General features: G+C 39.6%; 2 protein-coding genes across 10 annotated transcripts in view; one reads left to right on the forward strand and one right to left on the reverse strand.

The window, feature by feature from the left end:
• The window catches only part of LOC146566108 (uncharacterized), a 30972-nt gene extending 17241 nt beyond the window's left edge, over positions 1 to 13731 (reverse strand). For 4 of the 9 annotated variants that reach the window (XM_085289664.1, XM_085289661.1, XM_085289663.1 and 1 more), the window contains exons 1-3: positions 13542 to 13731; positions 7764 to 12307; positions 3271 to 3375 (exon numbers count right to left, since the gene is read on the reverse strand). In XM_085289664.1, coding sequence (XP_085145790.1) covers positions 3271 to 3373 — 103 coding nt within the window. In that variant the 5' untranslated portion in view covers positions 3374 to 3375; positions 7764 to 12307; positions 13542 to 13731. Of the gene's footprint in view, positions 1 to 3270; positions 3376 to 7763; positions 13220 to 13541 lie in introns of those variants that run through there. The other 5 variants (XM_085289660.1, XM_085289658.1, XM_085289657.1 and 2 more) reach the window with 5 other exon arrangements.
• A 1-nt stretch (position 13732) lies between these two features.
• kctd7 (potassium channel tetramerization domain containing 7) lies at positions 13733 to 27651 on the forward strand. The gene is made up of 4 exons (XM_085289655.1): positions 13733 to 14038; positions 15812 to 15981; positions 21475 to 21653; positions 23709 to 27651. The coding sequence occupies exons 1-4, from the start codon at positions 13733 to 13735 to the stop codon at positions 24083 to 24085; spliced, it is 1032 nt and encodes a 343-aa protein (XP_085145781.1). The 3' UTR covers positions 24086 to 27651.
• The last annotated feature ends 153 nt before the right edge of the window (positions 27652 to 27804 follow it).

Genomic DNA, 27804 nt, shown 5'->3' on the forward strand with positions numbered 1-27804 from the left:
GGTCTCAGGAGGTTATGGTGGTCTACAAGATGTTAATGAATGTGAATATTGCCATATGGTAATCTATGGCTCACAGTTGTGGTTGTGGGTGCAGAAGCCCCACCCACCTGCCGCTCAAATCCTTTGTTTGTGAGGAGCAGCCAAGCAAAGGAAAGTGGCTTAAAGGGGAAGGAGTTTAAACTGGGGGTTTTTCAGATAGAAGATGAACTAAGGGTTTGCACCAAGAAGTATAAGATTAAAAAAAGGATTATTCTAAACTGACTCATGCAAAGCTACTCAAGGATAAAGGATAACAATGCAGAAAACATGTTGAGTTGATAAGCAAAAATCTTATGATTAAGAAAGCAGGCTGCATGAACAAATGAGAAATCTGTGGAGGCGTGACTCATTTTTTTCTTTTGCTGGGATTTAAGCGGCACCTGACTGCAAACTTTGCACCACCTGTTGTTTCTCTCGGCAAACTAATAGCCAGTAATCTCATAACAACGATGAATGGAAAGACTTGGTGGTGGAAAAACTGATAGAGCACTGTATCGCAATATTTTGTATCGATACAAGGGACACTAAATACTGATATTTTAATAAATAAATGAAAATAAATACATTTATGAAATTACTCTGGGAATCTCCTGCATCACCATTCTGAGATAATGTTAGCCAATAAATTGGCTCAAAAGAAAAAAACATCCAACACTGAGTATATAATTGCCAACTTCAGCCTATCGCAGACTGACTCCACGTTATGGCAAAATTTATGGAAAACTGATCTTCATTTGTCCCCGTTATTTGTCCCTAATTTCTTTTTTGAAATCTAAGTTGATATATTCAATTTCGAGGTTCAGAGTCCTGTTTTGATTTCTTTGTTATCCACACATTGCAAGTCTTAGTCCTGGCAATGTTGAGTCTCTTTCTTTTAGTTTTAACTTAATGGCTTCAAGAAATAAGTTCAGTTTTGTGTTTTGATCCTTTCTATCATTAGTTTTAGTCTATCTCGTGTTTCTTCTTGGTCCCTCCCTTTGCTTTTGTCATCTTGTGTTAGTGTTCATGTCTTTCAGTGTCTTTGGGTTATTTCCTGTGTTTGCGATGAAGGATGTTTTCTTGGGTATAAGGTGTTAGTTTTGCTTCCTGTTTATTGTCCTTGGACTCCCTGATTTTTTTTAACCTTTTTGATAATGTGTTTCTCCTGTTTTTCTTTGCCTGTCAGACTTCTTTGTATACAATCGCTGGTCACTTTATTAGGAACACCTGTTCAACTGCTCCTTAATGCAAATATTCCAGCCAGTCACATTGCAGCAACTAAGTGCATTTAGGCATGTAAACAGACGACCCACTCAAGCTCAAACCGAGCATCAGACAGGGAAGGAAAGGTTATTTAAGAGACTTTAAAAGCTAGTCTATGTTCCCACATAACCAGCTCAATGGTTTGCAGACAATGGGCTGAAAAATAGAAAATATTCTGTGAGCAGCAGTTGTGAAAATGCCTTGTTGACCCCAGAGAAGAATGGTCAGGCTGTTTTGAGCTGATAGGAAAAAAATATTAAACTCAAACAACCACTCAGGAATGATTCCAACACTTTGTCGAGTCATGAAAATTTACAGCAGTCATGAAAGAAAAGGCAGTTCAACCCTGGTAGTAGCAAGGTGTACTTAATAAAGTGGCCAGTGAGTGTATATAGCTCTGTCTTCTACTCAGCCTGCTGGCTGTCATCACATGTTCCTATTCAGTTCCTGTGCAGCATGTTTGATGATCTTCTGCTTTCATCCCCCTTTTAAAGTGACCTTGGCTCTTCGTTAAATAGAATTTAAAATCCTCACATACAAAGTCCTCCATGATCAGACCCCTATCATAGCAAGGAATCATTATTTTGTGAAGTCATTAAGAATGTATCACATAATGAGAGTAAAACTTGTTATTTTCCTCTGAGCCTGCATCTGAATCATCTTCAGTGTAACGTGCTTCTGACTGAGAGGCATCACCCACGACCTGCCACACCACAGTCTGGTTAGATTATGCTTCTTTGTTTTACAACAGTCACATATCTTTGAAATGACAGAAGTGTATAAAACATAGTCACGTATTCCTCAAACTGTAGTTATTTTCATCTCTAAGTCTATAAAGTTTGATGTTTTCAAAGTGCATCTGTGCTTCTTTGCACTGAAAGGAGCACGTTTAGGTTATTATACAATACTTTTCTAGCCATGTCAAATCTAATTAAATTGCATGTGCCCTTCAGATTAAAATGAGTTTGACACCCCTGTGCTGGACTAAAGGCAAAGCTGAAAAACATGATCTCATCTCTGAGAAATCATCACTTCTGTAAACTATTAGATCTAAAAAAGCGAGAATGTAACTGGCTTTATTTGTACCTGACTTTAAGCATTCCTTTATACTACAACACAGTTTTGGGGGGTTTTTGAAATCTGAGAGCTTTTTCGGTGGTTCTGACTTCTGCCCTATTTTATTGTCTGTCCTCGCTCTACGCTTTTCTTTCGTCTCTTTGCTCTCTGCTCCTGCTACGACGGCTTGTGGGGGCTGGGTGCTCGCTCGCAGCGGATCACTGTGCTGTTAACATTTGTTCAAGGGTCTTTACCTTGACAAGGACAAATGTGGTAATGGAACGTATGTTATTACAATGATATATCTATAATCGCTAAATTTTTAATTCCCCCAAATCCTGCCTCCATGTCTGGTCTGTGTGGATGTGTAAAAAAAAGCAAGGGTAAATTGATTTTTTCACATCTCTATCTTTGCTTTGAAGCGGCAGGGTGGTGCCAGCCTCTCTGTAAAAAGTATGCAAGATCTCCCGCGTCTGCATGGTTTCTCTCTGACAGCCCAGAGACATGTAGGTTAGGTGTCTTTGTGATTGTAAAATGCTGTAGGTGTGAAGCTGAATAGTGCTCATATCTGATTAAAGAGATCAAGATAATATAAAGACTGCATGTGGTTCTTCTGCAGGGGACCAGCATGCTCCCACATTGTCCTCAGCATTGTGACCCACATACAGCGTGTGGTGTTGCTGATCTTTCAACTCATTTGTTCTGCAGCTGTGCAGTAGACCTCCCTATGGAGGACGTACTTACTGTGCTTGACCCAAGAATGGAAAGCGGGTAGAGACAGCGTGAAGAGCTGCCTCCCCCCAAACTGCTTCATGTGGTTCAAGCGAAGTAAAACAAAGCCCGCATGTGTCTCCAGTTCAGTTGTTTGTGTATATCACTATTCACACCTGAAATCGGTCACATCGGTCCAAGCTCTCTGAGAAATGTACTTACTGGGTTTCCTTTTGCATCGCAGACACAGCAGCGTCAGCAGACTCAGTAAAGCCACTGACGCAACAGTCAGGACTGCGGGCAGCGGGCCAGAATTTCCTATCATACCTGAGAGACACACAAAGGAGAGAGAGGAAAGACTTTAGAGCAACTCAAACTAACCCCTTCAGTTTGTTTAGTTATATTAATGCAGACATTACTGGTCAACAAGCATTCACACCTACATGGCTTAAGCAGCTGCTGCTGCTGCTTTCCTGTTAACACGGCAAAGAACCACAGGATGTGGTCAGCCAAAACAAAACTGAAACACTGCTTTGTGTATGGGACTAACACCTGCCCACACCCTTTATGAAGCATCAAACACCCCAATGCAAGAAAACTGTTTTTTTTCAAGGACACATTATTTTATAGTGTGATCTCAGAAAGGTCATTTCCTATTCATCTGCAGCAGGTGACTAATCAGGCTCGTTTTGGAAGACGTTTTTTGCAACTTTCTCATGGAGCGCATTTCTTTTAAAGTCTGGTCAGCCCTCCTTTTCCAAGAATAAACAAAAGGCAATGATCTCTGGGGTTAAGGTTAAGAGAGTTCAACAAATGTGCAGATTAAATCAAATTTTAAGAATCTGATTTTAAAAAAATGTAACGTAAATTTATTTAAGAGGAGTGTGAGAGGTCAGATAGGCTGTGCAACTGGGTTGAAAAGCTAAAACTACTCAAGTATTACTCACAATATGTCGCTTCAGTTGTGTTTTCATAAAATAGAGAATTTTTACATTGAATTGAATTTAAGTTCACTTTAAGTTTAAAGTTGTTGCTGCCTTTGTGTTCAAAGAAAAATTAATTATCGACTTTTTTTAATTGAAAATTTGGTATAGCTTATTCATTTACAGGTAATAATGATAAATATTAAACTTTTGTGTCTGTACGAGTGCTGGTGTTTGTGATTAGCATGCAACCCCAACAGTCACCGGCCGCTTTGTTAGGGGCACCTGTTCAACAGCTCCTTAACACAAATGTCTAGTTCAGCCAATCACATGCCAATAATTCAGTGCATTTAAGCATCTAGACATGGTCAAGACGATCATGCGAACTTCAAAGCACAGAGAGAAAAACTGCAGTGAGCGGCAGTTCTTTGGCTGAAAATGCTTTAGAGGTCAGAGCAGGATGGCTAGACTGCTTCAAGCTAATAGGAAGACAGCAGTAACTTAAATAAGCATTCATTACAACCAAGATACACAGAACATCTCAAAGCAGATGGGCTAAAAAAACAGAAAGCTATACCGGATGCCACTCCTGTCTACTAAGAACAGGAAACATACGATAAAGTTCACGCAGGCAAAATTCAGCAACAGAGGATTGGAAAAATGTTGCTTAGTTTGATTAGTCTGGATTTTTGCTGCAACCTTCAGATGGAACGGTCATAATTTGATGGAAACAGCATGAAAGGGTTATGCTGGTATGCCATCCTGCGTTGTATCAACGATTCAGGCTGCTGGGGGTGTAATGGTGTGGGAATATTTGTATCTGACCATTGTTCAAACACTACAGCCTCCCTGAGCTTTGATGCTGATCACGTCTATCCCGTTATGACCACAATGGTAAATGGTAAATGGCCTGCATTTGTATAGCGCTTTACTCAGTCCCTAAGGACCCCAAAGCGCTTTACACTACATTCAGTCATTCACCCATTCACACACACATTCACACACTGGTGATGGCAAGCTACATTGTAGCCACAGCTGCCCTGGGGCGCACTGACAGAGGTGAGGCTGCCGGACACTGGCGCCACCGGGCCCTCTGACCACCACCAGTAGGCAAACATGGGGTTAGTATCTTGCCCAAGGATATTTGGCATGCAGCCAGGAGGCAGCCTGGGATCGAACCACCGACCTTCTGATTAGCGGCTGACCTGCTCTGCCACCTGAGCTACAGCCACCCCTACAATGTACAATGTACCCTTCTTCTGCTTGCTGCTTCCAGCAGGATAAAATCTCATATCAAAAAGCTCACATAATCCCACACCGGTTTCTTAAACATGACAGTAAGTGCACTGTACTCAAATGGCCTCCACAGTCACCAGATCTCAATCTAATAGAATAGAATACCTTTGGGATATGGTGAACGGGATCCTGTCGTGGATGTGCAGCTGACAAATCTGCAGTGACTGTGATGCTATTGTGGTAACATGGACTGAAATCTCTGAGAAATATTTCCAGCACCTTGTTGAATCGATGCCATTAAGAATTAAGACCGCTCTGAAGGCAAGAGATGGTCGAACCCAGTAAATGTAGCCAATAAAGTATTCAGTTTATTAGCTACAGTCAGACATTATATGACTGGTCTTTATCAAAGTCTACAGGAAATGACCCCTGCAAGAGTCTGTATATATTAGAGGCTGAATAAGATTTAAATAAACAAATTAATTAATTAAATTAACAAATGGTCACTTCTCTTCAATTGTCTGAACAGGTTTTTCCTCACCAGGCTTCATAAAATTGTAAATCTTTGTTTACTGTGGAAAGGGATGTATAAATATGTAAATATTTAACACCTTTAAATATCATCAGCATCTCAGTGCTGGGTTAGAACATGACTTATTCATTCTACATCATAGTTTATTATTTCCATCCATTGTGAAATGCTTTGGTTTCAGGTCTCAAGTTGTGGTCTCATTGGAAAGTCTGTCTTTCCAGCGGGCGGCAGTTTTTCCATCACAGCCCCACTGCAGCACCTACTGTTTCTCTGTGCGCTGATGAATCTTTGTTGCTATTTGTAAAGATTTTGTGTCCTGCTGCAGAGAAACGTGGACGTGTTCGGTATTTGGATGATGCCAAACATCGCTCTATCCGCTGTTATTCATTTAACGCCTTTGGTCCACGCACAGTAGAGTGAAAATGCCTGTTATCTAAATGAAATCTGTGCATTCACTTCTCATCTGATAAACAAAAATCCAACCGTATTGAGTCATTTAAACCACAATAATAAAAAAATTTAATATTACAGCGGCAACAAATTTCACATTGCCGCGCCAAAAATCCCGATGAAGGAAAAACTTGGATCTATCGCCATGAGCAATGGAGTGAACATATGCTAGAGGAAATTGGTGTAAAAATCTTGCAGTGTTTATAAATCTGGCAGCAAAAGCATGCATTGATTTTCAGAGCAGATTAAAAGGTTTTTAATGATCTCCAATATGAATATAGCATATAGCAACTTCCTGACTCTCAAAACTCAATGTAAAGTTTTTTAAGGAACTTTTTTCTAATGATGTAGGACTGCTGTCTTTACTGTTTTTATCTAAATGAAGCTTATGTCAAGCCTTGTCACTGAATATTTGCATATGTACATATTCACCAACAAATAGCTGTCCACTACTGCAACAAACAATACACCAGCTCCTATCTTCATTCTGTACATTTGGATTAATGATTGCGTTTTCATATTAATCTTTCATTCTCACTATCGCAGACCCTTATTTTAATTTCTCTACTAAAATTTAAACCTGGGACAAATGTAAGCTCTGAATCCTGAATGTTAGCATACTTTATGTCGTAATATTTAATAAGTTCTGACACTGTAATCTACATCTGAAGTGTTTTTTTCTTTATCTGGCCCATCTGTGTGTTTTTATTCATAAAAATTAGCTGCTAAAATGTACGTTTTTTCTTCGCTTTCCTCCTGTTTGTATCCAAATGATGAATTTGTATACTTTTACTGTGTAAAGCTTATCCCATTACTTATTTCCCTCAGTTGCCAGCAGATACCCAGACATAAAGTACTTTACTTACTTTTTGGCACTAAATACATTTGGTACTTTCAAGCAAGCAGTTTAAAATATTTCCATTGACTTACTATTAAATTAATACAGTCTTTGAATAAGCAGAAATAAAACCATATAAAAATCCTAATTGTGATTTTTTTTTAAAAAATCATAAGCACCTTATTGCACTTAAAGCAGCAGTAAAAGTAAGAGAGTTATATCCTGTCAGAGAATTATAACTTTGGACCGTCATTAATAATGTATTCATTAATGCCTGTGATATTTTTTTTCCAATCTTTTAGTTGAGGTGCAGATTTTTTTATTTTTATATATATCCATTCTTTAGCGGTTTAAGGAGCAGCATTTCATTTTTAGGAGCTGGTCACATCTTTTGCAGGTAAAATCTTAAACTTTCAGATAAATGTAGAGGATGAAACTACTTTCAGCTGCTCACTTATTCACAGCAGGTGGTTCTACATGTTTGATTGGGCCGGCTTTTTATGCCAGTTCCCCTTTTGGACACAACCCCAAAATCAAATGGGGATCTTTCGTTTAAGCATTACACCATTGAGCCACCAGAGAAATGTAGAAACCAGTGAAATCATGATTTGGATTTTTTTGTTCCAACATCTCATCAGATAAAAAAATCCTTTACATATCGATGTTATACAGCCTTAATTGTAAAAAAAAATAATAATAATAATAATGTGTTTTATCTGCTGTGTTTCTGTGTTACCTTCTGTGGTCCGTCTGTCTTCATTCTTCTGCAGTTTCTGGTAGCAGCAGCACAGTGACGACAAGCTGCGCTTCCTCTTTCAACACCCCCCACATCCGTCAAGCACTCAACTGTAAACTCTGTGTGGTTTGAAGTGGACACACATGCAAAAACACTCTCTTCAGCATTTTTTATTTAGAAGCAACAACTCTCATTGATATTTTTAAGCCGAATTCTTCAGCTGTTCTCACACTAAATGTAATCTTATGGTGGCACAGCAGTGCAATGGTTAGCACTTGCAAAAAAGTTAAACTTTCATCTGAGCTGGAACCTTAATGTGAAATTTGCATATTCTCTCGTTTCCGCCACCTTCCTCCCACAGTCCAAAGACCTACACGATATGACTAAATGGTTGCCCCTCTCTCTGTGTTGGACCTGCAATAGCCTGGCAACCTGTGCAAGGCGTGTGCAAAGTGCACCCCTCCTCTGACCTCATGTCAGCTGATACAGGCTAAGCCCAGCCACATGACTCTGAAACGATAAAGAAAAAGGATTGTGGCTACCTCCAATGTCACTGGACCGTACAGTGGTGTGAAAACGTATTTCCTGATGGTTTTTCTTTCCCGTTTTTTGCATATTTCTCACATGCACTCTCTAATAATTTCCCTTGCTCTCAGGGAAGACGAGTAGATCCTGCCTTTGACTCTACCCACTAGTAGATCGTGCTTGCGTCCTGCCCTGCCGTTACTTAAGGACCTACTCAGGTGAAAACTTGCCTGAGTTAATGGGATCCTGCAAACAAAGGAATTGTGTTTTCACCTACTAAGAATCTAACATGACCCCCCGCCCTTTCTGCCACCCTATGCATCCATACCATGTAGTGATTTAAAATTAATCAGTATAATCTAAAATTGAATTGCACATTAAATAAACAGTATCTGGAGTAACATGTTCCCTACATGGAATATTTGTGAGTATCCTTGCTGCTGAGTATTTCCACCAGCTATAAATGTTCAACAGCGACTTGTACTCTTCTAATGAGGAAACAAAGGTGCGGATGAGTGGTGCAGTTAAGGAGATAAGGAATGGAAACACTGTTATTCAAAGACTGTGTCCTCTACACCAACCACTCAGGTTTTGTATCTGGTTTTGAGGTCAGTTATGACATCTGACTTTATCTTCTTCGGAGTCATTTTCATTAATTGCTTCTCGCTTGTTGTGCCCAAAAACCCATTTAGAAAATATTAACAGTTTTACAGTAATGTATTTATTTATGTAGTAATATTTCAAATAATAGCATTTATCGACATTTTATGTATATATTAAAGTAGTAATGTGAGTCCTGGTGCAAGTTATTTTGGATTTTTTTGCTTGTTTGTTTGCCATGAGTTTCTCATAGTATTAAAATATATTTGTTGTTTTATTAGTAAACAAAAAAAAAGACTTAAACAACTAAAAACGTTGGAACAGAACTTCTGTGTGGTTTTAACAACTTGTTCAGCTTGTTTTAATAGCTTAATGCAGCCGTCACCACCTTGCCATCCATGACATCATGCAGCAGCCACACACACTGAGTCAACACGTGTTAATCATGTGCCACATTTCCCAGAAAGGCGACAGGGAGGCAGAATCAGGGCAAAACCGTTTCTTTAAACTAACTTTAAAATGACTTAAAATAACTTTTAAAATGGCTTTTGTATATTTTGGGGTTTTTGAATTATTTTAAATATACCTGAGTTTGCCTTTATTACTTTTCAAAGTGTTTAAAGTTTTGTTTTGATTTCATTTTCATTCTTGAGTTTCAATTCTCGTGTCTGAGTTTTAGTCACCAGGTTGGTTTCTAAGTTTCACGAGCTGTGAAACTCGTTCACTAACCCGCCTCCTGCAAGAAAGTCGGTCAGTAAGTCAGTAAGAATTTTCCCCTTTCTATGCAGAAAGGAGATAACCAGCAGGCGCTGAGCTAAATTTTGCCCACAGTCCTGCCCCCTTTTAAAGTTTATTGCCCTCTGGGAAATTCCTATTTTGGCAACTATCAGACATCAGTTATTAAAGACATCGACAACAAGTGCAGCAGTAATGTCAACACAAAAAATAAAATAATACTATCTGAAAGTGACACCTATATCATACCTGTATTTGTTCAACAGAGTTATGCTACAAAGTATAAAAGACCAGTGACAAAACAGACCCTAGCTTTAGCATCGGGACAGGAAAAAGCACAGGTCAGAATAGGAAAATGCTGCCTCAGTAACAAACACAACAGCAGATGAGAGGAGGTGGGGATAAAGAGAGAGAGTAACACCACACCACAAGACCATGGTAGCTCTGCCAGGGCTGTCACAAGTCTTTAACAAGTCAGAAAATCAACAGATCCTCTTTTATTGTTTGGTGAGGGTCTTTGTGAGTTCCTGATTGGAGGAGTGACTTGCTTGTTACTGGGGAGTGTTGCTCTGAGCCTATTTCTAACCTGACGACACAGTGTGAGCTGGTTGAAGCAGTCACATAACCAGTGTTGGTCAAGTTATTTGAAAATAGTAATTACTTCTCCAAGAAAGTAATCCAATTACTTTACTGGTTACTTATTTTCAAAAGTAATTAGTTACTTAATACTTAGTTACTTTTTAAAAACATGATACACAAGCTGAATACATTCTAAAGCAATAGACCTTTCATCCCAATTCTACTTTTTCCTCATAATCTATCATATAAAATTCAATCAACAGTCTCTTTTTAAAACTTGTTTTATTAGTTTTAATCTTTTAACTTTATGCACATTGCATCAAGCAAAAAATAAATGTGATATGAATGATATAACAGTCTTTGACTTGAAGAAATTTGTTTAACATTTAACCTATCTTCGCATATTCAAGCATATAAAATAAAATAATTTTTTGTGTTTACACTCACTCTTTCAAATAAATGCAAGTAAAACAGAGCAAAAAATAAATAAAATAAAAGATTCAGTGGCACTAAGTCCTGTTGCTCTTAAATCTATTTTCACCTGTTTAGCGGGAGTGGGGTCGGTGGAGGTTTGCCCGGTGCCTCAGCGGGTCATGTCAGTGGGGGGATCTGGGGGCTTGCTAGGTGCTTGCTCAGATTTTTCGCTGTTTTTGGCACTTTTTAGGGGAATCAAACTCAAAGTAATGTTCAAACGTTAAAAGCTGCATGGTCGTACTTTCTCCCGCACTCCATATTATCCATTGTTGATCTAACACACGTCTGTTGCTGCCACGGATGTCGCAGGCTCGTATGTCATTCTCATGAGACTCTCACAAACAAATCACGGTTTAGTAATGCAGTAATAGTAATCCTTTACTTGAAAAACGTAATCGGATTTCAGTAGCACATTACTTGTAACACGTTACTGCGCATCTCTACTCATAACTTTCTAGCGGGGGTGGTAATCATTGGTAATAATAGTGGAATGACACCATGGTAATATGGTGAATAACATAGCCTGCATGGTCGTACTCTCTCTCAATATGCTGAACTATGAATTATATATTAATCATTAGTTATTATTAATATCACCTTCGAAAACAATATATAAAGATAAACTTCAATTAGCTTTCAACTTTTATAAAAATAAAATAAATTAAACTGCATTTTGCATTTTCCTTTTAAAACGTCTTCTCATTGACTCACAATTATCACAGTTATCCAGACATTACACCAAGACTCAAAAATGTTTTATAGTTTCATCTTTCATTTGGAGGTCCTTATTTTATTTACCATGAATAATGATTCCAGTGTCACTATAATATGTTGCTATATTTGCTTTGTGACAATTCCCAGTCTATGATTTATCATTCAGTGGTTGCGTCACACGTGTGGGTTACTTTCAGATTCCACCAAGTTGTCAGTAAAAGCAAACAAAATCTCTAGACAGACCAGTTAATCATGTTAATCATCATTGGATTGATGATTAACATGATTAACTGGTCTGCATTATCTATAAAGATGCATCTCCTTGGCAAATGGCCTGTATTTGGATAGCGCTTTACTTAGTCCCTAAGGACCCCAAAGTGCTTTACACTACATTCAGTCATCCACCCATTCACACACTGGTGATGGCAAGCTACAGTGTAGCCACAGATGGGTTGGGGTGCACTGACAAAGGCGAGGCTGTTGGACACTGGCGCCACCGGGCCCTCTACCACCAGTAGGCAACGGGTGAAGTGTCTTGCCCAAGGACACAACGACCGAGACTGTCGGAGCCGAGGCTCGAACCGGCAACCTTCCGATTACAAGACAAACTGCCACGATCGCCTCCATCTCCTTGGACATTTTGTGCTGTTACAACTTCAAATACATGCTGGAAACAAGATAGCGTCACGCGACGAAGTTAAACACCTTATAACAAAGGAGAGAATGGGTGAGAAAGGAAAAAAGAATCTGGAATCGTTGCTTCTATATCATATTGCAAAACAGTGATTGACATTGATATTTGACATGTCATATGTGGGGAATGACACTAAAGGATAAGCAGAAAGTAAAAGTCAGGGCTTGAATACTCACACTGAGGTAATCGAGGGGATTGGACACAAGAGGGTAACTGGATGCAGCTGAAACCAATAGGGATAAGGACACAAGAGAAGCAAGACTGAATGCATGACACAGGAGATGAAAAGCTAAAATAAACTACAACTCAAGAAATTAAATTGTAACCAATAAACCAAGAACTGGACAGAAAGCTAAAGATAAAAAACAAAAAGCAAAGCCAAGCAGTGGCAGTCCTTATCTGGGGCACCAGAGATAAGAAACCATGAGCGCTTACCTTCATCTAAAGGAAGAAAGTAAAAGAAGAATATGCACAGACAAAAAAATCTACACTGAAGAAATATGGAAGAAATTAGCTAAAACAGGAGCTGGAACATGAAGGTGCTGTTAGAACTGTGGCCTGTTCGACCATGTCTCAGGGAGTGAGGGGTGTTGTTATCCTTCCTGCTGTTTTGACCAGATTAAACATTTTCCTTTGAAAAACTCTTGTGGACTCTATTGATTTTTTTTTCTTCCAGAGATTAATATTAACAAATAATGAATGCAGAGAGGTGTATAAACACATAGTGAGTGAAAAAGGTAACTGAAGAAGAAACATGCAACGCTTTATAAAAAAGGAAAGTTTTAAGCTTGATCTTAAAAGATGAGATTGTTTCTGTCTCCTGAGTCCAAACTGAAAGCTGGTTCCACAGAAGAGGGCCCTGAAAGCTGAAGGCTCTGCCTCACATTCTACTTCTAAATACTGACTGGTCAGTCAGTGAAAAAAAACAACAACAATAACAACAACAAAAACAAAAACATTTTAAAGAAAGTACGTTAAATCCCATTTCTTTTTTGAAAACTAACTAGCTAAAAATAAATAAAATATTCAAAGAAAAAACTTCAAAAACAACATGTAAAGATGAACTTCAATTGGCTTCCAACTTTTAAAAATAAAATTTAAAAAAAATTAAACATAAATAAATAAAATATAATATTAAAATTAAAAAATAGTAAAATTTGTAAAATAAAATTGGCAAAAATCCAAGGTTCAAAAACAATATTTAAAGAAAAATGTGAAATATTTTAATAGATTTTTTTCCTGAAGAAATGTTTGACATATAGTTTCAGTTACATTTATAAAAATAAAACTGCAATCAACATTATAAGTTTACTGAAAAAGTGCTCATTTCCAATCTCAGCGTACTTCACTCTTTTGGCGTGATGACGACGTGGAACGTCAGAGTACGCACGCTCCAAAATCTCACGGTCCCCGTGCTGCTTGCTAACGTCGGGATTAAATTTTCATCTTTTTCCTACCTACACGTTGCTGTCGCCGGAGGCGGGGTGCCGCTTCTTCCGCTTTCGCTCCGGTGAAAGCCGGACTGGCAGCTGCTCGGGCCACACCCTCCGCTCCTGCCCTCTCCTTCTTCTTGTTGTTTTCTGTACCAACAGTCGCGAGCTCTGCTTTGTGTCGTACCTGCCTGGCTGAGAGCTGGCCCGCCGCGCGCATGCAGCAGAATGGCTCGAGCGGTTCCAACGGCTCTGACGGTTGCAGCAGCAGAGAGCGCCAGTCTCTGTCCTTCAGCCCGCTGCCCGCCGCTACGCGGGTGAGACGCTTCATTCAGGAGAGACGGACGCTGCCTCTACCCAGAGTGATGGTGGTATTCTCGGCCGCTGGGGACACCGAGAAACCGGGCGATGCCATGTCTAGCTCGGACTCTGTGGAGGACGAGTTCCGAAAGCCGGCCTCCCCTTCGCCGAGCCTGACTCTGAGCACGCCACTCCGCTCCTCGCTGAACACCCAGGAACAGGAGGTAGGCCTCTTTTCCATGAAAAAAAAAAAAAACAGTGGCACAAGCCACCAAACAACACAGCTTCTAACATAAAGAAAACTCATTAAACACCAACTGCAGGTACACTCTCATAAACATCCCGTTAATTATAACCACCTTATTACTACCAAATAACAACACCGTGCTGATGGGTATACATATTTATCCAGAGGTCAGAGGCTGGTTGAGCTGCTGAATCCTGTGATGATTGGCTAGCAATTGTGTCACATGACTGATGGAGCTAAACACAGGCACAGCAGGTTAATCATCTTAACCACAGGCTGCTGAGACCTGCTCACACAGCAAGATTTTCTTAATCTGCAATAGAAAATAAAGTAATATTCATTTTCTTATTGCACTTAGTGAAAAGAGTGTTCTTGCTTTCATCACACCAGCCCTCTGCAGTTTGTCTTTCATTACATCAATAAATGTTCTCCGCGCCTTCCTCCTTTGCTCTTACCTGGCAGCTAAACATGCTGTATCTGTTTTCCAGTATATCCACTATCCCTCAGCTGCACATACCCAAGCCATCTTAGCCTTGCCTCTCTAACTTTGCCTTTTATGTCATTTAAAGCGGCTGAGAAATATTTTAGTTTCAGATCATCAAGCAAATTGCATGTTAAATAAAGATAACCCAAGTAAATACAAAATACAGTTTTTAAATTTACTTCAAACTATCCAAACCAACCTGGTCTTATGTGAAAAAGAAATTGACTTCCTCCCAAAAATCATAAATTAACTATAATAGTCAAAGATGTCAAAGTCAAGAACATCCGAGAAACAAAGTCACTGACATCTATCATTCTGGGAAGGGTTACAAAGCCTATTCTAAGGCTTTGGGACTAACCACAGTGAGAGCCATTATCCACAAATTTCAAAAACTACTCATCCAGCAGGTCACAAAAGAACCCAGAACAACATCTGAAGAACCGTGGGCCTCACTTGGCTCAGTAAGGGTCAGTAGTTGATGGAACCATGAATTCTGCTCTCTACCAATAAATCCTGAGGGAGAATGTCCAGCCATCAGTTCATGCCCTGAAGGTTAAAAGCACTCTGACTTACAGCAGGACAATGGTCTGAAACACCAGAAAGTGCACCTCTGAATGGCTGAAAAAGGGCAAAATGAAGGTTTTGGAGTGGCCAACTGTGGACTTAAAACAGATTGAGATGCTTTTGCATGAGCTTAATCAGCCTGTTCATGCTGGAAAACCTTCCAGTGTGGCTGAATTTAAAACAGCCACACTGGAAGAAGAGACCCCAAAGAAAAGTGGGTTAAAACTCATCCACAGAAAGACTCACTGTCAGTTATCACAAACACTTAATTGTACTTCTTGCTGCTAAGGCTGGCACAACCACTTATTAGGTTTACTTTTTAAGACAGGGCAGGCAAGTTTGGATAACTGTATTTCCTTCATAAGGGAAATCATCATATTAAAAAGACATTTTTACTGCACCATACATTTTAAAAATAAATCTTCATCAGCTGGAAAGAACGTGATTTAGAAAGTAAAGCTGTTGATGGAGACTGAACCTGACCAGTAAATTATTAGAAGATCTAAACAAATGTAACTGGAATCTCAGATCGGTTCCAGTACATTTTTTGGTGTAATATCACATTTACCTTGGCCTCTTAAAGCCTCTTAAAATGCACGTGGCAAATTTCACTGGAAATATCTTAAAACCTACTTATGATTTGCTTTTTTGCACCGTAAAATATGCATTTCATTTTAAATCTGTCGTATTTCTCCTTTTAAGTTTCCAGAGGTCATCTCTCTAAACGTCGGGGGCACATACTTCACCACTCGCCTGTCCACACTGCGGCGATATGAGGACACCATGCTGGCTGCCATGTTTAGCGGCCGTCATTACATCCCACGCGATGCAGAGGGGCGCTACTTCATCGATCGGGATGGAGCTTACTTTGGGTGAGATTCAAGCAAAGATATTACCATCATTATCAGTGCTGCTGCCTGCAGTGATATCTCCTTATGAGTTTGAGGAAGAGGAGGGTTATATGTGGGAGTACAAAGTTTTTAAAAGGCAGCTTAGTGGAGGACAAACTTTTAGTTTTTGAAAGGTTCACGCTCTGTGATCTGAAGATTTTCAAGCTGCTGCAGACAGCTCATTATATTCTGACAGGTCTCGGTGAATCAGGTATTCTGTGAAATAAATTGGTCTCTTCTGCTAGCACTCAAAGTTGATTTACGTATCTATTTCTGTGCCGCTGCTTTTTCTTATTTGTTGCTTATTTCCGAAGATATAATGTCCATACTGAGATTGTATTTGTGATAGGATGAAAATTGCAGCCTCTGTCACAACATAACACTGTGGCCTTTAGTTAGATTGCTGTCATTTTAGATTATGGAGGGCAGACAAGTTGCGAACAAAGTCAGCAGAAAAGGACTGAAAATGTCATGGATGAGTGGTGCAGAGGGAACCGAGATGCATTAAACAGAAAGAAAACCTTTATTTATCCGAAGAAACAAACTGGAATCAAAAGTGAGCATGAAGGGTGACACTTTCAATAAACAGGAAACGGCAATGGGGGCATAAACAGACCGACAGAGTCACACTGATTACACAGTGAAATCACTGTGAAGATTAGAAAGGCCACAATAAGAAGATGACAAGTACCAAAACTCAATGTCACAAATACTAAAAATCCATGACAGAAAAGGTGTGGCAAATTAAAAAGAAAAAAAGAGAGTTTACTGTTTAGACATCTCTTATAAAAAACAACCTCAGCAGAGTTTAACAAGACTTTACTGAGATCTGTAAACTCTGTGTTTCACACATAGGTCAGTCATTCTCCAGATAAAATAAAACATGTCTGAGGGGATAGCTGCTTCTGTTTGCTAAGGAAAAATTAGTATTTTTCAGCTAGTTGGTGAATGGTTGCTAGCTGTTGCAAAGCAGTAAAAAATTTGCGATTGCTATGGTTGGAAGCAGATTGCTGCAGTCTCCCAAAGTTTGCCTTAAAGATGCCAACTTCTCTGCAAGCACTTCCCAACTACTGGTGGACCGTTAGTGAAACTTGAAAACGTGCATTGCAAAGTGAAAACTTGAAGGTTTGCCTGCCAAAGTAAAAGTTGCCCCTTTTGAAATATTTTTGCTAAAGCAGTGAGGCTTAGCTTTTACTTTGAAGGTGAACAGTCTCTGCAGAAGAAGTTTTTGGTTTGGCCAGTTTCCCCACCGACTGGCCTCAAGCCCAGGCAACCATTTTCCAATCAATTAAGGAATACATATTTTCCCTAGTGACCAGAGGTTGCCAGGCCAGGTCAGTCACTGGTCAATAAGCCTGCCTGAGTGGGGCTTTAACAATTGAATTTACAGGCAGTAGCACCCGCTAACAACCATGGACCAGCTGGCCAGGAAAGACATAATTTTCCTTACCAATCAATAGTTGCCACAGGGGCTGGGGTCACCAACTGGTCTCTAGGCCTGTGGCGACTGGAGTCTTAATTAGACTACCTGATTGGTGAGTATTTTGGTGCCTATTGGTTAGCTAGCTGCCTGCATTTTTAGACTAGTGATAGCTGTTAGTAAGTATTTTATCTGGCTGTCAGTAATCTGTTTTTGCATTAAAGAAGAGTTTGATGTGATAACTAGGGTTTTTTTTTGTGTGTTGTGGAGAAAAGCAGGAAGGCGATGCTCTTTGTACAGGACAGCACAAGCATGTTATTGGCATTTGCTGTAAGTGCACGCAGACTGTGAATGTATGCAGGAGCACATGTGGGAATGGAATTATTCGCAGATACAGTCCAAGTAACCTGTTTTTTGGGGAAAAAAAGAAAAACAGGCAGTAATAAAAAGCTCAGTGACACAGTAGCTGGGAATGTAACTCTGTCCTAGTTTTAAGTGGAGCTGGAGCCTGTCCTCTCTGACACACAGTGAGCAGTAAAGAGGCAGAGCTGTGGCCAGGAGAGTCCTTAATAAAACCACCTGATCGACAAGTTTACCTGTTTGTCTTGAGTTTAAATCTCAAGACAAACTGAGTAAACAGAAAACACATTTTTAATTCTACAGTTGGAAAGCCCAGCAAGAATGCAACGAGCATTATCCAGAAAAAAAAACCACACAGGGAAGGGCAACTGACACTGTGACAAAGAGCAAAGGATAACTGAAATAATTTTTACTGACACTTAAAAAGGGAAATAGGGAACAGCTGGGTCCACAGGTGAGACTAATCAGGGATAATGAGACAAAGGAAGTAAAATTAAACACAAAGCACAAAGGACACATGACTGCCAAAATAAAACAGGAAGTCAGTGACTAACACTTAGAGAAGACATATATATATATATATATAGAAGAAGATGGGTCGGAAAAAGCTAGGAAAACTAACATGAGTAATTATACCAAATAAAACCCAACAAGAATTCAAGTGGAGAGAAACCGAAACGGAGAACTAAAGGCTCAAGAGATATGAAAATCCAATCTAAAATCCAATTTATACCACCAGGAGGGCGAGAACATCATTAGACCCAGTACACACCCACAACCTCAGCTGTTCACACTTCTACAGGAGTCTAAAACCGAAGTCAAAAAGAGCATTAGACTCATGAGTAAAACAGTCAGTACTCCCCCTCCTTCACCTCATCACGACTCACTGTTACTGTACTATTATTGTTATTATTATCTACTGTCACAAAAATCTGGACAGACCTGTTTTGCAAACTTGCACAAGCATAAATACAACTCGGGTTTTTTTAAAACACGTTTCTCTTTAACTCATTTTATTTTTTGTATAGTCATTACTTGTACTTTCTCTTTCCAATGTTTGAGTTCTTATTTTTTAATTTATGTTATTTATAATGACTTTTTATGACTGCTGTGTGAAAAGAATTTGGCAAAATAAGAATATAATCATACAGTATAAACCCCATGTTTTTATTTACATGCACGTATGACCATAAAAGTACTTCTGTTATTTCTAAATATAACAATAAACAACCTAAGAACCAAAATAAAACCCTCAAATAATGAACAAGAATTTAAAGGATTACACAAACTTTAAATTTGCCGTGATACTAAAGCTACAGCTATTTTGCATATTTACAGTAGTAGTAAAATAAAGCAGGAATCGTTGAAACCAATAGGCTTCATCCTGAATGTACAAAAGGTATTTCAGTGTAAAAGACGGCGCACCAGCACTATCATCCCCAGAGCCGTCCATTGCTACAATGGAAAAGCTTTAAATATGAATACAAGAGCAAACGGAGTAGATGTCTTATGTAAGAAGTGGGTTGACCTGAGCTCAGTGCTGAAATGTGTGAAGAGGTGTAATTAAAGATTTAAAAACACAACTCGATCAGCTTGAAAGGCAGAACATACAGTAACTGCATAAAGTAATAAAATGAAAACTTCAGAGGGTGCTGGCACTGCAGGCTGCACACGCTCAGAAGGAGCCTTTTCATTTGGGATGTTTTTAGCCAATTCTGTGTTCTGGTTCCTATTGTCTCGCTGGAAAATAAATCTTCTTCCAGGCTGCTGTTATCTTGTGCACTGCAGCAGCTTGTCGTCCAGTATTTTTCTGCATTCAGTTTATCCTCTTAAGTTCACAAGCCCTCCAGGCTCTGCTGCAGAGAAACAGAAGGAAACCAACTTTTCTGAGTCAGTGTCTCTTAGTGAATCTACATAAAATATGCAGGATGTGTAAAGGAAAAGACATACAGCTATATGAAGAAGGCAAACAAACATGTATGTCTCAATGGCCTGACACCTGGTGTGTGATTACTAGGACATGCTCCAGCACTTTAAATTGGATTCAAAATTCCTGTCAAGATTTCAGTATTGCTAAGGATTTTCTTGACTTGGTACAGCAGTGGCACATCTGGCTGAAAGGAAAGTAATGATGCAGTCACACAATCATTTTCCTCTGCTGTGGAGGCGTTTCTGGTCAACGATTTGAGTATTGTGCACGACGTTTTATTCCAGAGGAAAAGATGCTGTGTTCAGCATCTCCAGGTGATGATGAGAGGTGTGCTACGATCTGTCTGATTTGGGTCAGGTGTCAGTGGTTTTTAGGATCACTCAGTAACACCAAGTGGGTTTATTTTAGTTTGATAATCACTACCTAGATCACACATGGGCAAAGTATGGCCTGGGGGCTGGGACTGACCCATGACAGTCAAGATAAGTGACTACATGAGTCTTTAATGCTTTTTAGCTATGTTTCAATGCAGTGTGTTTGATCAGGGCAGATTAATTTAAACATGTATACAATTATTTTAAGTGTAACCAAATTTTTCTTCAGTTGTCGACTATGTGACCCTTTTGCTTTGTATGGTCCTCTGGAAAAAGTGTTGCTACTGGAAGATTTCTGATTTCCTTTGCAGTCCACTCTTACTATTTGTATTTGCCACTTGTGTTTGAGCAGGCCTTGGTTACACAAAGCCTGTGTTTGCATTCAGTGTTTGCATTCAATCTCACAACCCTCAGCTATCATGTTTACCATTTAGAGTATTAGCTTTTAAATGTATCTGCATTTGTAAGCAATGACCAGTTGCACAGAGCAGATCATCATTAGACATTAAGGTTGACGTGTTCCTAGACTGGATACCTATTGGTAAATCTCATACAGGGACACTATTTAAGCTACATTAGCCTAGCTTGAGGTGCTGCAAGCTTCTTTGAAACCCACCTCCACCTCTGCTCCTTCTTTTACATTGTTTATGATATTAGTCAGTGTCACATCTGTCAAATAACCATAATAATCTTCTTCTGATATGTGTTGTCCTGACTGAAGGGCATTCAAGAACACTTTGTGTTTCTTTTTTTTTTTCTGCCTTTTACATTATTCCAACACCTGAAGACCTCATATTCAGGAACTGGTCACCTGGATGCAAGGAAATAGTTGCCAGGACTGTGTTCAGACAAAATGAGTTTTATGTTTTGTCTCTGATTAGTAAAAACTGATCTTAAAATAATAAAAATGGCATCAGGATGTGCCAGACTCAGCTGAGGGTTACACATTGCTTTCACAGTTGTTTATGTGAGCAGGATGCTCATTTGCTGTTTCAGGCATGGTAACCTTAATATTGTCTGCTTTGTGCACAGTGCTCCAGGCACAGCAAGCTATTGGAAAAGGATTATTGAATATTTTTCTGCATAATATTTGCCATTTTGTACATTCATCGTTTAACAGATTTTACCCAGCAGGGCTAATCAATATTAAAAAAAACAATAGTTTCAGCTTTCAAAAGAGGCAACAGTGACAACAGAATAATTACAGCCGGCTGTGTACACCATTTAAGTTGTGTCAAAGCACAGAAGGTGATCAATAATCTATTTCAATCAAGTGTTTCTTCCTGTGGAAGAACACTCTGCATATTGAAAAAGCTCAAACATAACCAGTGACTGCTGGGATTTAGTACTAAGGCTTTTTATCAGTTTATCAATGGCCTTTCCATCCAAAGGGACATCCTGAACTTCCTCAGAGAAGGCGAGCTTCCTCACCGTGACAGAGTGAGAGCGGTATACAGAGAGGCTCAGTACTATGCCATCGGCCCGCTGCTGGACAGCCTGGAGGACATCCAGCCACTCACAGGGGAGAAAGTTCGACAAGCTTTCCTCGATCTGCTGCCCTACTACAAAGGTATCTGGGGAAGTCTGTCCTTCACACATGCAACCTTTGTGAAAGAAAACTTTTCAAAGATGTTGCAGACTGTAATAATGCTGTGACAGCTACACACTTAACTTTTCAATGTGTGTGATGTGCACACAGTGTAAATTATAATCAGTGGAAGCACATTCTTGGGTCTCTGCGACTTCTGAACCAAATAATTACATTTTAGAGCCTCAATATTTAAAGTGTTGTTGTGTTTTATTTCATTGTGTTGAAGTCACCCCATGCTCTTTAGATTAACCTGGCTGTCGTTAGCATTTAAACCCTCAGGTTGTTATAAGTAAGCTGATAGGGGTGTAAAAAAAACAAACAAGTAAATGAATCAAGTCTAATATGAAATTTTTATTTGCTGAAGGCTGAAACAACTTGATGAGATGCAGCTCCTGATAATGAGTTTGGCATATCCTGTGTGAAGTGTAAAGTGTTGTTCGATTAATGGAAGCGAGAATGGCCTCATACCAAGGAAATGGTTTATTTATAAGATGTGAATTAAGGTTCATGTAAAATAAATACAAAATATGACAGGAAGAGAAAAGGAAGCGGGAGAGGCTGTACTCGGGCAGATTTATTTAAAAATGGAAGAAAGCAACTAGATTAGACAGTGATTTGAGTCAAGACTGGTTGTGTCCTTAATAAAACACATGCTTTCATAAACACATAAAGTGAGCTATTTATCTGTGGTGCACACAAAAAGCAAATGAAGTGTCTAGAATAATACATATAAAAATAAAAATCCATAAACTCTACAGACTAAAGACTCTATTCATTTTGAAGTTACCGTGTACCATGGGGAAGTCATGGTAACTCTTGAGTCTTAATACGTCATAAATGTTCTGTCCTACAAAAGCCCGCTGTTAAAAACACATGAAATATTTACACTGTTAGGGAGTAGAGTAAAACTTTAATGTCCCCTTAAGGCATTTGCTTTGTAGGCAATAGTCCAACACAATACATACACACTTACAGTACATATGGTACAATGTACAAAGCTGTTACCATGAATCACGAGGGAGAGAATTCAGAATCTGAACCTGGTGGTGCTAATTTGATGAAAGTCAAACCTTTGCACTGATGCAATCGTCTGAAGCTCATCATATAAAGGATGCTAAAGGTCGTTAATGGTGGCTAATATTATAGCACATCTTGACGAGTTCATCCAGTTTGTGCCGGTTTTTGCACATACTGACCCACAAAGGCTGCAGATTACTTTGTGCAAGTGCGAGTCATTCAGCTGTTATTATTGGTATTATAATTGGTATTGGTATTATAATTATTATTATTATTTAGATTGAAAAGCATCACAAAAGGCACAGGTTCATGGCAAAAACAAACACAGACATTGATTTTGGTGTTCATAGCTTTTTCTTGTCGATAAGAAGAGGTTAGGGAGTGAGAAAATGCTCGTGTTCTCGCCTTAGTCGACTTAAAAGAGCTCACAGATGCTGTTGCCAAGTGACGACTAAAACCAAATGACGTGCTGACAGTTTTCCTCCTTGAGGAGTCTAAATGCTCTCACTTAGAGAGTTAAAATCACTTTAAGAAAGATGAAAGATGGCAAAAAATTAAAGACTCTCCTGCTGTGGAGTAAATCATCTGCTGTGGCGTTGCCTCTGACAGCGAAGCAGTGGTCACGACCCCGATCACAGAGGAAGCAACAGTCTCTCAGTTCAGCCAGCTCAGCAGTCGCTGTTATAGAAACATCAGATGCAGCCGTACAGCAGATGAGAACATGTATGATACATGTTTATCATCCCAACAATACACATAAGGAAATAATTAAAGAATGGGGGAAGAGGGAGACAGGAAGCAAAATTAACGCAGGACACAAAAGATAACTAACCTTCAAAGTGAAACAGGAAATATCCAGACAAACACGAATAGTAAGACTTAAGGGACCAAAGAGGTACAGAGACAGTGCAAAGAAATGAACTACTACAAATAGTTATTATTTCTTTTTCTAAAAAACTGTAGCTAATTATCTACCTCCATCCTGTGTATAGATAAATGCTTCTGTTCTCATTTCAGACAATCTGGAGCGTATCGTGGAAATCGCTAAACTGAGAGCCATGCAGAAAAAGGCGCGGTTTGCAAAGCTGAAGATCTGCGTCTACAAGGAGGAGATGCCCATCACGCCGTATGAACGCCCTCTTTTTAACTCTCTGCGCTTCGAACGCTCGGACAGTGAGGCCAAGCTCTTTGAGCATCACTGCGAGGTGGACGTTTCCTTTGGACCGTGGGAGGCGGTGGCGGACGTTTATGACCTGTTGCACTGCATCGTCAGTGACCTGGCCGAGCGCGGCATCACCGCCGAGCAGCAGTGCATCGGCGTCTGTGATAAACACCTCATCAACCATTACTACTGCAAGAGGCCCATCTACGAGTTCAAGATCACATGGTGGTGAAGCTCCATGGCTGATAGGACCAAAGAGCAATGGGATGGATGTTTCACTTTTAACTCAGCCGATACTGGTTTTTGTATTGACGTTGCCAGTGTTTTGTGCTGATGTCTTAAAAATGTGACCCTTTAAATCATGCTGTAAGTATTCAGTTTCCCCAAGATGTTTTATATTTTCCTTCTTGTTCAAGATCTATAGCGTCTTAAAAGTACTGTAGAGAGTACCATAACACACCTAACTCTGGTGGCCTCTAGTTTAACCTCTTACCTTGATTCAGTGGTGTGCAGGTGTGCTGCAATAGATCACCACAGGTGCGCACGTGTGATACACTCATTAGCCTTCAAGATGAGGTGATGCTTTCAGTTAGATCAGTTAGATTACTGTTCAGCCTATTAATAGGTTACTATCCACAAATTAAATTAGGCTGTTTCTAGCAGTCTAAGCAGACATCCCCAGACCTACCTCTCTCCCAGCCACCTCCTCCAGCGCTTCCTGGGGGGACACAGATTTTTCCAAGCTACCCGAGAGACATAATCTCTTCCATTTGTCCTGGGTCTGACCCGGGGCCTCCAGCCTGTTGGACATGCCCAAACACCTCACCTGGGAGGCGCTAGTGAAATGCTGGAACCATCTCAGCTGGCTCCTTTTGATGTAGAGTAGTAGCTTTACTCTGAGAAACCCACCCGAGGGTCTCAGCATTAACATTGAGTGAGAGACGGGGTACCCTTGGACAGGCAGTCAGTGGATCAGAGGGATAAAACAGAGACTTATGCTCACATTTACACTTACAGCAAATTTAGAATCACCAGCTAAGTTAACAAGCTTGTCTTTGAACTGTGGCAGGAAACTGGAACACCTATGAAGATGTCACACAAAAGGCCCCGTGAGGTTGCTCTCAGGTGGCAGCACTGACCATCGTAGCACCAACCTGCACTTTGGTCATTTTTGGAGTTAATGTATTTAATTAAATGTCAAAGCAGGAAATGTTTTGGCCACATACATCATACCTATTGTTTATTGCATGTATACTCAGAGTTATTAACAAATGATGAAGGAAATGCACATCATGCACAAATGGCATGGGTGAAAGGCAACCTGTGTAGCTGAAGCATATCTACTCTGTTAGACACATGCGGATGGATGGATATAAATTTTCTGATGGAAAGATTCACTTCACTTTAAATGACTAAAGTAATCAACCTACCTTTAAAAAGGAGCACATTTAAGTCATGCAGGAACTCTGAGACCAATATGTACAATTATGTATTAAACATAGAAAAATAGAAACAGTAGTGCTTCACGATCAGCTGTGCACATGTAGCATGCGAGCAGGTGGATTCCGAAGGAAAAAAAGCATTGTTTCCTAACATGGATCAATTTGAAAGTACGGCTGCTTCTGATGTAAACCGCTGATCGCTTCATATTTAATCCACATGGCTTGCCGCATTGTCTGTTAGACTTACAGTTTTAGGAAACATCAGCCAATGAAGTCACAAGTACACCTGTTGTACTCACACCAGGTGAGGGTGAGTCCAGTTTGTTTGCTGCGTGCTGTGCCAAGGTGCAAGTAAGTGAGCCATCATTGCACTCGGGCACATTATGCATATAGTGTGATCACCTATCTGCACTCCAGCACAGACCTGTCAGTGCTTCCTCAGCGACAGCTGCATCCATGTGAGGACAGCCTGTCACCACTTTCCCAATTATGCCACCAACAGTTTTACTTGTGCACGGTGCCCCTCGCGTTCTCTGCAGCCTTGCTTCCAAACACTGTATGGGGATGAAGTTTCTCTTTTACAACAGAAAAAGACATTGGGGAAAAAACGTAGGATGAAATGCTGGTAGTTAAGGCGCCAATTACAGTAGTCTGCATCTGTGCAACCTGTAGTTATATTTCTAGGACACATATATCACTCGATTAAGGTGCGTCCCCACAGGATAAGAATGTAGAAAGTCACTGACATTCAATGAGAGCGAGGGATAACATTGATTTAGTTGTGACAGGGAGCATCTGAAGCCTTGTTATCACCCATCAGCTACAAAGCGATAGACAGTGAGGAAACTGTTTCCTGTGTGGACGACCTAAAAGATAGCAGAATTTCACTCACCAAATCTAAAACCCAGACACGGTCTTGGATTAGCAGAGATTATTTAATTCTATTAAAAATGCTCCAAAAGCCTCTAGAACAACACAAAGACCTTTAAGAGGTCGAGTTCAGTGAATACACTTAGTGAAGGTCAAGCCACGCCCTGTACAGTTGATATGAAGGAGGGAAATATCCACAGTTAGTGCCAACCTGTAAACATATTAATGCTGTGAAAGTGGGTATTTTATAATGGGAGTCTATGGGGACTTTTTGCCTTTTGGAGGCAGCCTCAAGTGGCCACTTGAGGAACTACAGTTTTTTTCCACTTTATGTTTTTGGTTCATTTTTCAGCTCTAAAGGTTGCTGCGTGATTTTAGCTCAGCTGAAACTCAGCACTGTACTTACTCAGGTCCACAGAAATTTACCCGCCAAGTTTAAAAACAGTTGAGGACATGCAGAGATTTCTTGAATCATTAGCTGACTTTATCCACCATGTACAGAGGAGTTAAAGAAGGTCAGGAATGCCATGGTTTTATAGAAAATCAGCCCCATTTAAAATCTGATAATCTCGACTCTAAGTGTGTGATTTAAGTTTGAAGGTTGTTGGTGTATATCTATGATGACTTTGTGTCCGAGCCACCAGCAGTGCTGTGGTTAAGCAGACAAGCTGTAAGAAGTCAGTAAGACGTCTGTGATGTAACCACAGATCGACTTTAAAGGCCAGCTCTAACCGTACCATTATGTATGTTTATGCATTAATTCATTTCCTGATTTATCAGTCTGACTGTAGCTTTGGTCTGACCTGTGTCAGGGTTCATGACCCACCACATTTCCAGAGCCATCATTTGAACACATGCCCTTATAGTGGATATTGTATATTGTGATTAAACTGAAGTCAGATGTGTATATTTTAAGACTAACTTGCTTCAGGTGTAATCTAGACAGAGTATATTTTCATTAAGCTGCAAGTTTTTAAAGCTATAAGGAAGCTGGGGCTGTATCCATATTGCCATTCACAGTGTGGGTTGAAGGAGTTTGTTTTATTGCACACTAATGAATATTTGTAGTTAATGCAGCAGATGTGAAGCTGTCTAGAATTCAGAAATATTTGTTAACAACCTCAGTTGTTATTTTTCCACCTCTTTTAACACTGCTGTACTTTATAAAGTCAGAGCACCTTGAAAGTTTGACATCTCCAAGTTTCACCTCAGTGTCGCCTCACTTCAGTTATCCTTACTAAGAAATGCAAACATGCTTATTTTATTGATTATGCAGGAGCGATGCTACATTATTTCCTGGAGCACTACTTGTAACTTTGTTTTTACAACATTGTGTTTGTTTATAGTGTTTTATTTGGTTTCTTATCTGTTTCTGTTAGCTTCCAGGAAGCTCTGGTTATATATTGTCGACTTCAGTTTGTTTGTATTGTGAAAGACTAATGTGTCATTTTTATTATTTATGGTAAAATTAAAACTGTTAAGTGCATCCACAACTTTGTTCCTGTTTTATTGACCATTCTGTGGTGAAGATTTGTAGGAATAAAGTTAAATAAAATATTGTATTTATAAAAGAGCGAATAACATTTTTAATGTTCTTACACAGCTGTGTTCAGAAGTTTACACCACCATGCTTGACAGT

The sequence above is a fragment of the Mchenga conophoros genome, linkage group LG10 (genome assembly GCF_057382185.1).
Source record: "Mchenga conophoros isolate Kocher_MC1m ecotype Shallow Benthic linkage group LG10, M_conophoros_male_GT1.1, whole genome shotgun sequence".
Lineage (NCBI taxonomy): Eukaryota > Metazoa > Chordata > Actinopteri > Cichliformes > Cichlidae > Mchenga > Mchenga conophoros.

Coding starts and splice junctions, on each gene's coding strand:
- kctd7 (XM_085289655.1), top strand. CDS start 13,733: ATGCAGCAGAATGGCTCGAGCGGTTCCAACGGCTCTGACGGTTGCAGC. Junction 15,982..21,474: donor CGGGATGGAGCTTACTTTGG/GTGAGATTCAAG, acceptor TTCCATCCAAAG/GGACATCCTGAACTTCCTCA. Junction 21,654..23,708: donor TCTGCTGCCCTACTACAAAG/GTATCTGGGGAA, acceptor TTCTCATTTCAG/ACAATCTGGAGCGTATCGTG.